Below are 16296 nucleotides of genomic sequence, written 5' to 3' on the forward strand. Positions count from 1 at the left end.
CCACTCGATCGAGCGATCCAGTGCATCCCGGAGTACAGGGGCTCAACGGATGAGTTGGAGGCGTTTTTATTTCATATACAGCACTTTGCTGACAAAATACCACAAGGGGAGCCTTTTTTTCACGTCGAACCGTCGTAGAGTTCGGACGCGCATTTGCTGCGCTCTAGCACACATTTTTATTATTTAACTTTTTCTCTATAAACATTTTTTAACCGACCACGCGATAAACGCACATCAGCTTTTCACGTAGTTTTTTTTTCATGCTCGTGCTACGTTTACTTATTTACGACGCGAGTGAAACAGTGAAATAGTTCAATGAAGTGTGGAATAATTAACTGTGCCCAAAGCGACAGCCACTTCCTCTGGCGTTGTCATGGAACTTGCAACCGCACTTTCCATGCTGCGTGCATGGGTGCTCAGAGGAACCACGAGGAAATCCTTCGCACCTTCATGCTGCCGCTATGCCAGGACTGTCAGGAGAGATTCGAGACCGAACTCAACCTGAAGGCATTAACAGCGCAACTTAAAAACATTACAGAAAATATTGGCAAATCGATTGAAACAAACCATAAATTGCTGACAAATTATCAAACACTCAGCAAGACCCACGTCGACTTGCTCGAGGAAATAGAAAAAACCCTAATTTCTATCAAACATAACATTTCTATTGCCGCAAGCAACAAAAATGCCAGGGCCACAGAAATCAAAAATAAAATATCCTCGCTTCTCGACGCACCTACGGACATCACAGCGGCGCATGCAGAAAAAATGCTTAATGAAATAAACCGAAGGTGTAAAATATTCAAAATTAAAATTACGCAAAAACTTTCAATCGACCTGAAAACAGCAGAAGAGCAAGATGACATTGTAGAGGTAACTACAACGAGAGGAAACTCACGAACTAGCACATAGGGGAATTCGTGAAAACAAAACCGAAATTTCTAGACAGTACTTCTTCCCAAAAATGAAACAAAAAATTAGAAAATTTGTCATAACGTGCAAGATATTCAATAAATCAAAATATGAAAGGAAGCCATATAAAATTCCGCTAGGTGAAACTCCAAACAACCGTTAGACATTGTCCACATGGACATTTACATATCGCAACCAAATTTATTCCTCCCAATAATAGACAAACTATCCAGATTCGCTTCTCTCATCCCAATCAAATCAAGATCTATCCCAGACCTACGAAAGGCAATTCTCAAATATATTTCAACTCTTGGCGCCCCAAAGTTGATCGTCTCTGACAACGAAGAGCTGGCTCTTAAATCAATAGAGATCAGAGGACTATTGAACGAACAATATTTCACACCCTCAAATCACAGCCAAAGTGATGGCCTAGTCGAAAGGTTCCACTCTACACTTAGCGAAATATTCCGGTGCAACAAACAAAAATATGATGATTTACCTTCCGAAGAAATATTTTCAATAGCGTGCTCGCTGTATGACAACAGCCTACACAGTTCGACAAATCTTAAGCCTAGAGAAATATTTTTCGGCATTAAAGATGGTCAAGAAAGACCGCTAGATAAAGATGCTCTCATACAACTTAGAAATAAATTGTATGATAAAGTAGTATTGCAAATTAGCAAAACACAAACTCAACAGCACCATTACCACAATAAAAGCATAGAAACCCCTCCTATATTGGAGCCCGGCGAAACCGTATACAATCGTAACCAATGCATTAGAGCTAAGACGAAAGATCAATTTGCACCCGTGCATGTCACCCAAGACAAAAACCAAAATTACATTGATAACAATAATCGCACATTACACAAAACAAAACTACGACGTATTCGGAAATAAATTATCAAAATATCTAACATAGCTCTTCTTTTTATTTCAGATGAGGACACAAACAGCAGCTTTAACAGCATTCATCGCTTTTCTTTTTATTGCTAACATTGCTGCTCAAACTATACAACTAACCAATCTCAATTTCAATCCAGGTGTTTTCATACACCAAGACGGTAGAGGTTTTTTGAAAATAGGTCAACATAAAATTTTTCATGTTATTGATCTCGACCGCTACGAACCTATTTTCGAAAAGCTACTCATGAATATCAAAAGAACTGAGGTAATAGGATATCTCACCGAAATTACAGAACTGCTAAAAACGAAGCGTCGCCGTTCTCGCAGTTTAGTTCTAGAAATGTTGCCAATAAGAAGATTTAAGCGAGGACTGCTAAACTTCGTCGGAAGTGGAATCAAGAGAATCACCGGAAATATAGATAATAACGATCTCGTTTTTATATCGCATCATATTCATAACCTTCAAATTAATAATTAATAATAAAGTTGCTGGTAGCACTGGGTCATCTTCCACGCCGCTACCTACACGACCATCCCCCTTCTGAGGAAATATGCAGTATACGGACCGCATGGACCATCTTCTAGCTGAGATAAACGGGTAAGGAAGTCCCTTGGATATAGTTAGCATTTAATTAAATCAGTGCAATTTAGTGTATGCAAAGACAAAACATTTTATCACAGAAAAAAAACCGTGAAAGACAAAAGTTGAAACAAAAGAGCGGGCAGTTGGTTGCCGGCTTTGGTCGCTGCTTGTTGCAACATATTTAATAGAAATCACGCTGGCTGGCAGGGTCCAAGTACGAGTCGAGCAATCGAGTAGTCCGAAGTAATATTCGGTCAGTCAGTTTGGTCTGGTCCGTTGCGAGGTCTGAAACTGATAAGAGAAATGATTAGAATTGTGCATTTGTTTTCTAGAGTAACAACATAAGTAGAAATATATAGACTTTATAGTACGTGGTTAATCGTGATTCTTTAAATTATGATGACTTTTCAAACACAGCGGTAGTCTTTTCTGGTATAGTTTTGTAAAAGCATGTTCATTTTGACAATGTTTAGGAATTGAGAAATATTTAAACATTTGAAGAAATTGAGGTTACCGAAATATTTGTATAATTGTTTTAATTCTTTTGAGAAAATCAACAATTTTTTAATCGTTTTATCAAATCAATGTAATTTAGTAATATTAAAATAACAGAGACATTTTTAAATAGTTCTGATTAAACATCCATGGTACACTTTGACTACGATTTCTGGTAGGATTTGTCTATGTACATGTACCGTAAAGTGCCCATTCACCGTGAGGGAGCCTTTCACTGCTCACTTTTCACTTGAAAGTTTTTTTTTTTCATAACAAAACATACTTCATGAAGCATATTTTCTCCAATCCTTCAGGAAAGCGTTGCTGAAGTATCGGTGAAAATATTTTTCAAAAAGTGTGAATGAAACCCTCACGGTTAATAGGCACTGTACGGTAAAAAACAAACAATAAAAAGTAGGTCAGTACGATTACGTGCGCAAGTGGTCTAGGGGTGTTCAGAGATCGAGAGTACTAGTTAATCGCCGCTTTTAGTTCTCTTAGTTACGAAGCTATATATAGAATGAGGCCATAAGATGGCTTAAGAGTAAATAATACAGGCTGTGAAATTGTAAGCGAAAATCGTTTCTCGCCGGTTTTACTGTAGGTAAAACGTAAGGTTTAAGTAGTTAATAGAATTATTCCCGTTCCAGCAAGTATTCCGTGAGGTCGTTTGACCACACGTACGGTAACCTGTGACTGTAATTATTGCGATTATCAGGGTTTCGGTGAGGTTCTACACCTTGTATATTGGTGACAACGGCGGGATCGTTTCCTCCTTCGTCTTCTTTCTCCTGACGGCTCCTTTATAGTCGTCTCAAACGTGTCAGATTATTATTCCAACTAATCAATCCTAGTGTAAACTCATACAGGTTATCTCAAAATTAATTAAGGAAGGGGTGATGCAACGCTTTCGAATTATCAGGGTTTTGCACACCCAGGCAGGAAACAGTCGTAGCCTTGGCGACCTTGCGGTGCAATTGTAAACATGTCTAAAGCTTTCTCGCGCAGAAAACGGAAGCATGGTCGGATAAATGTTCCAAATTTATATCCATACTTAAAACCGAAGTGTTTATCGAAGTTGTCGGTGGAATCATCACTACACGGAAGCACACCTGAGCACCGAGCAGTGATACATTTTTTGTCAACTAATCATATTTAGTGTTCAATTGCGCAATCGTACTTCCGTGCGAATGCTGAGTTAGCATTATGCGTTTCATAAACAGGTAGAATAAAGTTGAAATAATTTTAATAAATCAGTTTAACTTTAACTCCTGAATCATTCGGTTCCTTTTTTTTTTTTTCAAAAGTATCATACTTCGATGATGTCTTAACTGGCGCCCGAACGCGGGACCTTTTGGTAAAAGTAAAAGTGTCTTTTCAACACGAAGCAAAGTTTAGCATTTTTCTAAGTCCGGACTCAGTGCCATCGCGGACCAACTCTGACGACTTGCGGCTTAGGAAGCGAAAACGCTCACCAGAAAGCAAAAATCAAATAGGACCAAGGATCTAGGCGTTGTCCCGCTACGCCTATGATGCGTATCCTAGCAATTTATATATTACTTCCCATCGTTGCAAATCCACAACCTGAACCAATCTTCAATAGCTACCATAGAAATAGGACGATCAAAACTTATCGAAGGTACCACAAAGATTATTTACAAAATAAATATAAGTATAATAGAATTGACTATTTCAACTATAGGAAAGATTATTTCACGCAACAACTTTATTTCGGATCCATTAATTGACTCCCCAAGCAAATTACTTGTGATCAGGCAACAAGCTTTAATAATGCAAAATTCAAACAGTTTCTTGCGAATCAAACAATCAAAATAGCAGCAACAGCAACGGAATTGTGGTACGTTTTCACAGCACCCTGTTGGAGATGTACTTGGCGAATAGAAGGAAAGTTGAAAATCTGACACTGTCGAGGGACCAAGAGGACACAGATATCGACGAATCGAAATTCAAGCGCAAACGGACAAAACCGTTACCGACACACATGACATCAAAACCAATAAAAAACATATTAAAAAACTCTGACAACTAAACTTCGCCCAACATTATTTACTTGCAGACTCTGCCTATGGGCAGCAATAGTACGACCAGACGTACGAATACATGACCTAAACAGAAACCTTTTAGCAATAATTCCATTGGGACAAGCAAGAATAAGCAATAGTTATATCAGAATAATCCATAGAATAGACATAAACCAAATCTAAACAACAAAAGCCAGTTTAGACATTCAATCACAAGCTATTTTGAAAGACCAAAGCATCTTAGGTCCACTAATAAAGAGTAAAATTGAAAAACTTCATCGTACATTCAGCAAATTGAAACCCAAGACCAGAAGTAGAAGATGGGAGTCGCTAGGTAAACTTTGGAAATACAAGTATGATAATACAAACTACAAACTACAGCAAAACCTCATTTCAACTACTCAATTTAGAAGCCATCGTTCACAACTCAGAACAGCTCACAGTCTTAGGAAAATTGTATCTAATGCAGAATGAAACACTCTTTTAAAAACAGGATCATGCAAAAATCCTAACGCTTGGACGGTTTGCAAAACCACCGACATAAAAGGCATTTCAGCAGACTTATGTCTAAGTAAAATCGTCAGAGACAAGTTAGGAAAATGTTCTTACGAAATAGTAACAAGGCATCTACCAATAGTAGAAATGGGACCAACGACAATGTTGGTTAATGATGCAAATAGAACGCTATCCAATACGTGCGGTATCGCTAATCACGTGTCTTATAACCTACACAAATTGCTCTTTATTTTTCTAGAATTTCTCATTTACAAACAGTGTTGTCCAAGTAACAGACCATGCAATATTCACACCTTCAATGAACTTAAATATCACCAGATTAAACACATATAAATCTTAAGACATAGAAGAGGTCAACAAGTTACATCTGCAAAACATCAAGAAGCTGGAACACCTAAAACTAACAGCGAGTTACGCCTCATGGTCAACATGCGGAGGAATTTCTCTTACCACATTGGCAATCTTAGTTCTGGCATTCAAATCAAAGCAGAAAAAACTTCAATCAAAATATCCAGCGGAGGAAAAAATCAGCCCGAACCAGCAGCAGTACATTTGCACAGTCAAAAGATTATTAAACCAGGAGGTTCAACACTCAAAGGGGATGCAGTTATCGTCAGAATCGTCACTGCACTTGAGCACCGAGCACTGACACATTTTTTATTTATTAATCATATTTAGTGTTCAATAGCGCGATCGCTGAGGTAGCATTATGCGTTCCATAGGCAGGTAGAATTAAGTTAAATAGTTTTGATTAATCAGTTTTACTTCGTCCTTTTTTAAAAAATATCCCACTTCGATGATATCTTCACTTTGATCAATAGACACCCAGGAACTCATAAGCAATGTAGAAACATTCAAGGTAAAGCAGTTAAAAAGCAAGGTCCATTATCAAGTTTACGCTAATTCCTGGATGAGTGCGGACTAGAATACCTATCTACTTAAACAAGTCTAGACAGACAGCTCATGATTCTGCCACAGAAACAACACATTACACACCTTATCGTAAAACCTCCCATATAAGTCTTCAAAAAGACTCACATTATATCGAAGTGGGGGCGGATTTAACGCCACCCATAATTCCTCCCATATTACCCTACAGAGTACCGACACTTTGACGTAGCTAGAACCCGGAAAAGAACGGGTCTTCTACCAGGTGATAGAAAGCAAACAGATATTATGCGAACTAGTACACAGCCTTTTGCTGTGTTTAACTAGGGCGAAAACGAAGAACCACGAGAACCTACCGAGCGGTGTGATGTACGCGCACTCACAGGTAGGCAGAGCGCGGGATTCCCGCTCCTAAGTATGATGGTGCGGTTCGGGCATAAGACTCCCTTACCGTTATTGTGTAATACTCATGTTTGTTTTTCTTTTGTTTTCCTTTTTCTTCCAGCATTCATCATGGTCTCCGTGATGTCGAGTCTCCTTATACCCCGCTGGTATGCCGGTCCAACTAACTGGATCGAACTCCAGGTGGCCGCGGGGAACCTCCCACAGGAGTGTCTGGGCGAGACACTATTGCCATCGAAAGCGGTCTAAGGAGCACCCGTCCTCTGGTGCCTCTGCACGGCTCTATACAGCGGAATCCTTTCTCTGCCCCAGTTTGTGGCCGAACTCTGTCATTGGCATGCAGCCCGATGGGTCCTGACTCAGCCACCGCTGAGGACACCGAGCTCATCGATAAAAACTTCAGCTGGGACGCCGAAATCCGGCAGGTCCGGACTCGTACCAGCTTTTGGCGCCGCGTCCGGCGATACTTCTACCGAGGCGACGGATGGATCTCCGACATCAAGGTGGTTCACGGGATCCCTCTTGCCGGTATCGCGTCCTGTTAGAATCTGGTTCACTTGATAATTGCTTTGTATTGACCCAACATTTGAATAAACAAAAGTAATCTATTTCTAGACTCAAAAGTGTTGCTTACTAGTTCATTTTTCAGCGTGTTTCTCCCCTCGGTTGATTCACCTCTGCTTTGGTCAACGGAACTGGTCTCTCCTAGACTATACGCTTACCTTCGATAGATAGGACCTAACTGGAGGAAGAATGCTCTAACCGCAGAAAATTAGCAAAACTCTTCTGGTCTTGAAAAAGACCATTGATTGCAGCTTGGAGCGTTAAGTAGGAAGGAAAAGACGCGAATAATCTTAAACTTTTATTCCGATATGTATAGTACAACGTATAAACTTTGAATGAAAATATCATGATGAGAACCCTCCTTTTATACACTAAGCTTTCTTCTTATTCTTATTGCTCCGTCACGAGTCTTGTGATAAAAGCTTATATTTGGACTTTAAAGGTTACCTTGACAGAGAACCGCGAACAGCTTTGTCAACATGCTATGTAAGAATGTATCAACTGATTCTGCAATTGGTGGCATAGAACTTCGCGCAGCCTTAGTAAGGTAAATGGTAAACAGAGAGTGGAGAAAACCTCTCGCTCTGAGTTACCTGTAGGTTAGTGTTTAAGCTTTTGTAAAAATAAAGAATGATAGTTAGTCTACCCAAACGCTGAGTGATTAATTCCGCGCCGACTGCGCGTACAGGGATTTCCCAAAAAGAAGTCCCTAGTAGGGTTAAAACCTCTTTCCTCCTATAAATTTCACAGATTGATCTTCGCACTGGGCGCTGTAAGATCGCAGGAGATAAAAACCGAGAACTCAAATATAACCCATCGAAGGGTTGTGAGGGAGAGTTACCGAATGGAGATTACTCTATCATTGGTAAGTATATCAGCAGAGTAGACATTCCTTTAAAACGCCGGCGAAAGATTCGACGGCATCCCGCGTTCTTGACAACATGCCTGCAGGGTCACATTAGGTGGCATATTTAGAACCCGGAAAGAATGAGGCCATCAGAGACCGCTAGAACACGGCCATCAGCCGTATCATAAAAGTAGGTCAGAACTTGCTTACATTTGTAGTTAAGTCTTCCGCTTTGCTTGGGTGACAAAAACTGCGAAAAGTCACCCACTCGTCGACGCGCGAACGAGGATGAGTTACCGGGCTGTTGGCGGTTGTTTACAGAGCGCCGTTCCCAGAGATTAGGTTAAGTAATGTTCTAAAATAGAGATAGTCCGAGAGAGGCCATTAGGGTAACAGAGAAAGGCACTGGCTCCGCGAGGGGTAATTGTCTCTCGCGGAATACACCAATAATCTCCCAGTTTTCTTCCTTCTCGAGTTAAATTTACAGATTGGTTGTAGTTTTATGAATGGCTGTGCACACGGGAGTTATAAAAAGCCGAAATTAGTAAGCTTTCGGACACCATGGCAGTGAAAGGAATGTACAGACTGAAGATAGCGATTTCACTCGGCAGCATCGCAGTGGAAAGCATTTTATTATAGATGCGGCCGAAAGGTTCCGGGCGACTTGCGGTGAGCTGAAGCCATTAATTAGTTCCATCCACTGTAACCAGGCAAATCAGAACCTGGATATACGGCTAGAGGAAATTACGAGTAAGTATAGCTCTATTATAGCCTCCTTTACAAAGACAGAGTAGGGCAGAGTGTATAGTCCGCGTTGGAATATTACGATTCTAACCATCAAAGTAAGGCGAATGTCACATTACTGCCCGAAAATTTGACGAAGCTGGTAAGTGGAAAATTGGGTGCGCTTCCGATGTGGAAGGGAGCGAAAGTGTCGACACATCTCGAGAAAAATTTACCAAAGCGGACAAAAGGTGGAAGAGAAGGGATCGATGGCTGGAATGGAATTAAATTCGATTGCCTTCGGCGATATCGACCGAACATTTCAATCCGTTTACAAAAGATGATGATGTAGATCGGCTCGTAGTGAATCGTCTGAAAGTTTCAATCCTATGAGTTCAGAGCTAGAATGCTTTTTAGCGGGTGAGGTTGAGCTCGAGTGGAGCAGAAACTGAACCTTGACACGGTCCCTTGGATGAGAGGCAAATAAGGAAATGTTGTGAGGAAACAACCGACAAATTCAAAGCTACAAGAACAGCTTGGGGCGATGAAGAACTTAAAAACACAAAAATACATTGGGAAGATGAGAAGGTGAAAATTAAAAAAAAAAACATCGAGAGCTGTGAAAATAAAATATGAAAATGGACATAGTAACGATACAAAAACTAAAGCACCCCCACTCGGGACGATGAGAATTGAAACAATCAAAGGAACTACAATAATAAAAGACAAGTCTCAACTGTGCACGAACGAACGCGCAGCATGCGCAAAGGCCGTGAGACATAAACAGCTCGTGGTGATCACAAAATAGATCTCCTTCTCGTGTTGTTTATTAAATTAAGTTATTATTTATTGAATTACAGTTACAACAATCTCCATCAGATCTCTTACAAGATAAAACATACAAGATAACAAGGACACTTTTCTGAGACAACACAGACGCAATTTCTAGAAATTATGCCACCCAGACGGAGAGAAAGACTGCCGCCCTCAGGATTCTAGCTATGCTATTAGAAAATGAGATTGGGTAATGTAGACAACGGAAATTGCTTACCCGGAATAAGTGAGAAGACTGCAAATGTACAAATAATCGAATAGCTAGTGTAGTATGAATCAGTCATTAACGCAACGATAAAACAGATAAACAACAACAAACGGAATTCTCTACGGACCACACCTTCTGGCCCTATAATTTGTCTACCTACCAACTCAGCACACAGCGCGACCCATGCGCATAGCAATAATGTTTATTTATTATCGAAAAACCCATCACCAAAATAATAATGCAAAAGAATGCGTTCGCACTCGTCACCTCAGTTGTCGCAGAAATAAATATCAATGTTTACCTATGTTTAAGCTATAAAAGGAAATCTGGATATTAATAAAGATATCATCATCAGTCAGTCGATGCTTGGCATTCAAGCGATACAGGCTTGTTTTTCGGATTGTTCGTCAAAGTTATTTTGCTAGTGTAGCATTTACCTACAATATTTTGTGATTTTGTCAACCGTCGCTGTATATTTCTCGAATAGAAAAGTAACAGACTACATACAGCGATTAGGAAGTGCAAAAAGAGAACACAACTGATGGCGGCGGCGGCGTGCTGCTCTGGATGGGATCCAGGTAGCCAATATCCTGAGATTGGAACTGTGCCTCAGTGGATGTATAATAATAAATTTGGTCAACTTAACATTCTGCAACTGGAAGCTGACGACGGAGCGGAACTAAACCTCTTCTTTGTCGGAAAATGTCTGGAAGCCTGCGTTGGTGAGATTGAAGGAGCAACTACGGAGAATGATGGAAAAAAATTTGTATTGCGAGTGCGAAACCCGGAACAAGTGCGAAAACTTCTTGCATTAAAAGAACTGAAACAAGATGTGGGACAACCGAGCGTGGCCGTCTCTGTGATTTTACACCCAACACTCAATAAGAGACGCTGTGTTATTACCTGTCGTGAAATCGTAAAGATGAGCGAAACTGAATTAGTAGAAGAGTTTAAAAGCCAAGGAGTTATTGCTGCCAAACGATTCACTGGGCTCGTAGAAGGAAAGAAACAAAACCTCCCTACGGTGGTCCTAACTATCGAGGGCACCACCATCCCGGAAGTCATCAAGGTTGGTCCACTGAGAATTAAAACTCGAGTGTTTATTCCTGAGCCGACGATTTGTTTCACATGTTACAAATATGGACATACTAAAAATCGTTGCAAAGCTGCCGCTCGATGCCGAAACTGTTCGAAAGTGCATGACTTTGATGAGGAATGCAAGAATAAGCCCTACTGCATTAATTGCAAAGGAGAACATGGACCTTCCAGCAGGAAATGCCCAATCTACCTAGCCGAAAAAGAAATCACCAGAATCAGAATGACGAAAGGAATCGACTACAAAGAAGCCGTCAAGCAATTCAACGCAGGGGCAGGATCTTACGCCGAAGTGAGCAAAGTTCAACAGCGACTGAAAATCAACGGTAACAATGCAGTAGCAGACCTGATCAAACAGAAGGACGACATGATCCAGAAGCTGATGGATACCGTGGCCAACCTAACCAGTAGAATTAAGGAACTCGAGCAGACTAAAAAAGACAAGAAGCAGAAGAAACAACAGAAGGAGAAGATTGTGATTGAGGGAACCGACCAGGACATCGAAGACGAGATGGACACTGACTCTAGTCTGCAAACAGCTAAGACAGTAAAGGTAAGTGACACTTCTTCCAAAGTGAATTTACTTCCGGTATCAAACTCTAAAACTGCCCACAAAAGACACCCTACCACTGAAATCATTCCCCCTTTAGTTAAAAAATCATCGGAACAAATGACCGTTGAAGTTGACAGTTTTTCCAATCCCGATTATCTCTTCTCCACTGACTCATCTTTTAAACTACCCTTCAAATCAAACCACTAATCGATACTCAACCAACCCACCTGCCACTTTAACAAATCTTGCAATACAAAGGAACTTATTTGGTTTAAAAGGAAGACTCGCTGAACTACAATTATTAATTTCTCAATATAACCCTCTCATTATTGCCTTACAAGAAACCTTATCTCCTAAGTCTAAATTTCCTTCTAACTACATCAAAGGTTATACCCTTTACATCCACGAAAACTCAAGCAATCCAAATATAAATGGTGTTGCAATAGCTGTTAACTCAGAATTCCCTCACCGCAAATTGTCTATCTCCACTCCACTCCAAGCAATAGCAGTTGAAATTGACTTTCCCATCAAAGTTACAATAATCTCAATCTATCTTCTTAGTTCAATTAATACTCATCGGCTTAGAAAAGAGCTTCGTGTACTTTAAGACCAAATCTCAACCACTACCATCCAGTTGGGTGATTTTAATGCTCACTCCACTTCATGGGGTGGGCACAGAGATGACCACAGAGGAAAAATGCTCGAAGTTTTCTTTCAGGAACAAAATCCCATTCTTTTAAATGATGGTAGCCCTACACGCATTAACCCTTCTAATGGCAACACATCTGCATTAGATCTGTCTGTCGTATCTTGGAGCCTATTAAACCGATTATCATGGAAAGTTCACGATGATTCTTGTGGTAGCGATCATGTACCTATCATAGTCACTCTCAATCGTCCCTGTCCTATCTCTGCAGCTCGCCCGAGGTGGAAATATGAGTTGGCCGATTGGTCTAATTTTCAACGTGAAATAATCATTCGCTTACCTAATAATCCCCCCTCCTCTCCTGAATCTTTCACTTCTACCATACTTGAAGTAGCTCGAAGTCATATCCCCAGAACCAGTGGCAAACCCGGGAAGAGGTCAGTGCATTGGTGGAACCCTGAAGTTGAAAAGGCCATCAAACTACGTCGAAAAAAGTTAAGAGCTCTTCAAAAGACTCCCAAAGAAGACCGTCAGAAATCCTTGAAATTAGAAGAGTTCAAAATAGCCAGAGGAGCTGCTAGAGAGGCAATTTCTAGGGCTAAGTCTGATAGCTGGAAAAACTTTATATCGGCAATAAACCCAGAAACTACTTCCAAGGAATTATGGGATAGAGTAAATCGTCTCAGTGGCAACCGTAACAAAGCTCCCATTAAAATCAAAATTAATAACCAGATCTCCGATGATCCTTCTTCTATTTCTGAACATTTAGCTAATCATTTTGCTTTTGCTTCTTCGTCCTCTAATTACAAACATAAGTTTATAACCAAGAAAAAATTATCAGAATCCTCACCTCCTTGTTTTGAAACAAACTTAGACCTTCCATTCAATATAGATTTTAGTTTTTCGGAACTTGAATGGGCTCTACGCAGAGTAAACGGCTCATCGTCAGGACCTGACGACATCGGATACCCTCTCCTTAAAAATCTACCTCACTCTGGTAAAATAATTCTTTTATCTCTGTACAACGACATATGGGACAAAGGGAAAATCCCTCCTGATTGGAAAATTGGTCTAGTGATTCCTATTCCTAAACCTGGAAAAGATCGAAGTGAGGCTGATAGTTATAGACCCATCACCCTAGTTAACTGTATTGGAAAAGTACTTGAGAAGATGGTAAACCGGCGTCTCTTGAAAGAACTCATTTCCAGAGACCTTCTCGATAGCAGACAGTTTGCTTTTCGCCCAGACAAAGGAACCGATGATTATTTCACTGAGCTGGAAGATCTTATTGAGAGTCACCTTCAACGGGGCCATCATGGTGATTGTGCCTCGCTCGACTTGTCGAAAGCTTTCGATCGTACATGGCGTTACACTATGTTGAAATCCTTGGAAGAATGGGGCATTAAAGGCCGCATGGGTCTCTTCATTCGAAATTTCCTGGAAAACAGGAAGTTTAAGGTACTCATTGGAAACACACAATCCGAAACCAGACTACAAGAAAATGGTATTCCCCAAGGTTCAGTACTATCCCCTACTCTTTTCCTCATTTGTATGCAGTCTCTTTTTGAAATCATCCCTAACAACATCCATATCTTTGTTTTTGCCGATGATATTTTGTTACTTTCCTTCAACCCTTTCAAATCCTAAGCCCGTAATAGACTACAATCTGCGGTTAACACCGTAGCTCATTGGGCTGATGAAATAGGTTTTACCATCTCTCCCGAAAAATCCCAGCTGCTTCACATTAGTTCCAATAGAAAAGGTATAAGTAAGCTTCGAGATATTAAACTTAATCAAGTAATTATCCCTAGTAAACCAACTCTCAAAATTCGAGATATTGAAAATATCTATATAAATTGATAGACGTCTCAATTTTAAAGAACATGCTAATGCTGTTAGAAAAGATACCATCAATAAAATGCGGGTCATCAAGATAATTGGATTTCGATCCTATGCCCATAGGTCCACTATGCTCAAACTCGTAAATGCTTGGCTGCTTCCTAAAATCTTCTATGGAGTTGGACTCTACAGTAGAGGAGGTGAATCAGTATTAGGAAGACTCCTTCCGCTGTACAATCGCGCCATTCGTTCTACTTCAGGTGCTTTCGTCACTAGCCCTACATCTGCTATCATGGCAGAATGTGGTCAACTGCCTTTCAAATACTATCTTCTTTTTTGCCTTGTCAGGAAATCCATTCGATGGTTGAGCATTACCGGTCAAAGCGACGTTCCTCTGGTAAATAGAACTTTACAACTTTTCCAATCTACAACCCGCTCTAATCTTCCACCGATTGCTATATTACCTAGAACTAAAAACCGACCTTGGAACCAACCCTCCCCTTCCATAGACCTCTCTCTTCTCAACACTTTAAAAGCAGGTTACACTCCTTCCATAGTTCAACAGCACTTCCATCAATTAGTTTCCGACAAATATCAGAACTACCACCACATATATACTGACGGATCTGTAGCCGACGGCAAGGTTGGTTATGGTATATTTTCAGAATCCTTAAACTTGAATATAAGTTCCTCTCTCCCCTCTATCTCTAGCATCTACAGTGCCGAGGCCTTCGCCCTAATGAAAGCCTCCGAAATATCCCTAGACCCCAATAAAAAAACTGTCATATTCAGCGATTCAGCCAGTTGCCTGCAGACTTTAAATTCTGATTCATCCTCCCATCCTTGGCTAACTAAAACTGAACTAACGTCCATTAGTAATAAAGTCACTCTCTGCTGGGTTCCCGGACACTCTGGAATTAATGGCAATGAAGTTGCTGACAAGCTTGCCGGTTCAGGTCGAGAAAAACCGGTTGATTTACTTCCTCTCCCCGCTATTGATGTCTCAAGATGGGCTAGAAACAGAATAAGGGACTCTTGGGATATCGAATGGTTTAAAAACACTTCATGTAGTCTAAGAAGGTTAAAACTGTCAACTCTTTGTTGGCCCGACAATAAAATCCCGGCTGTTTGCCGTATTTTAACCCGCTTACGTATTGGCCACACACGCCTTACCCACGGGGACGGGACATGAGGCATATGGACGCTAGGCATATGGATGTTAGGCATAGTATGCTAGGCATACAGACGCGAGGCATAATGGATGTGAGGCATAATGGATACGAGGCATATTGCCACAAGGCATAACGGACGCGAGGCCGAATGGACACAAGGCCGAATGGACGCGAGGCCGAATGGACGCGAGGCCGAATGGACGCGAGGCCGAATGGACGCGAGGCCGAATGGACGCGAGGCCGAATGGACGTTAGGCCGAATGAACGCGAGGCCGAATGCGATGTTGTACGATCGCATGAGATCCAATTATGTAGTTCAGGTGTAAATATATTCCTAAAGAGTTTGAGTTGGGTATAATACTTTTCTTGAAATCATGCGGCGAAGACGCATAATCGAGGGCAAGGAAACAAGGCGGCACTAAGCCGCCGTGGTTTCCGCAGTCCGAGCCGGCCGCCGACCCGCCGTCGGAAGCGGCGGCCTCTCGCACCCAAACGACTGATCTACTGGTTTGCTAGGTCTACTCAAACAGAGTTTTCTTCCCTTAGTTAAGTCCGAACGAGCGGTAGCGAGTAAGGACAGCATTCGCTCGAACAGCGAGTCGGCCGAAGGCCGCGAGTGTATTGCTTTCCAAATGTCACTTTAAAACGAAATACATGTTTTTGAAAGAGGTCTGTGATGATGATGACGATAATAAAATATTTCGCATGTCTTCCCCTTAGCCTTGTGTCCATTCGGCCTTGTATCCATTCGGCCATGTATCCATTCGGCCTCGCATCCATTCGGCCTCGCGTCCATTCGGCCTTGCGTCCATTCGGCCTCGTGTCCATTCGGTCTCGCGTCCATTCGGCCTCGCGTCCATTCGGCCTCGCGTCCATTCGGCCTCGCGTCCATTCGGCCTCGCGTCCATTCGGCCTCGCATCCATTCGGCCTCGCGTCCATATGCCTCGTGTCCGTATGCCTGCCGTCCATTATGCCTAGGGTACTATGCCTCGCGTCCGTATGCCTCGCGTCTGTATGCTTAACGGGGTGTCATCCTTACCCACAGTTATAGACTAGATAAAACTAATCCC

At 41.4% G+C, this 16296-nt stretch overlaps 1 protein-coding gene across 2 annotated transcripts in view; it reads right to left on the bottom strand.

Moving 5' to 3' along the window:
- Nucleotides 1–16296, bottom strand: part of LOC129727563 (myotubularin-related protein 9) — a 95138-nt gene that overhangs the window by 69008 nt on the left and 9834 nt on the right. Inside the window, exon 5 of one of the 2 annotated variants that reach the window (XM_055685501.1) lies at nt 1825–2692. The exons of the other annotated variant lie outside the window; for it this stretch is intronic. Within the exon in view, the coding sequence (XP_055541476.1) occupies nt 2583–2692 (110 nt within the window). The 3' untranslated portion in view covers nt 1825–2582. Of the gene's footprint in view, nt 1–1824; nt 2693–16296 lie in introns of those variants that run through there. 2 annotated transcript variants of the gene reach the window in all.

This window comes from Wyeomyia smithii, chromosome 3 (assembly GCF_029784165.1).
Source record: "Wyeomyia smithii strain HCP4-BCI-WySm-NY-G18 chromosome 3, ASM2978416v1, whole genome shotgun sequence".
NCBI lineage: Eukaryota > Metazoa > Arthropoda > Insecta > Diptera > Culicidae > Wyeomyia > Wyeomyia smithii.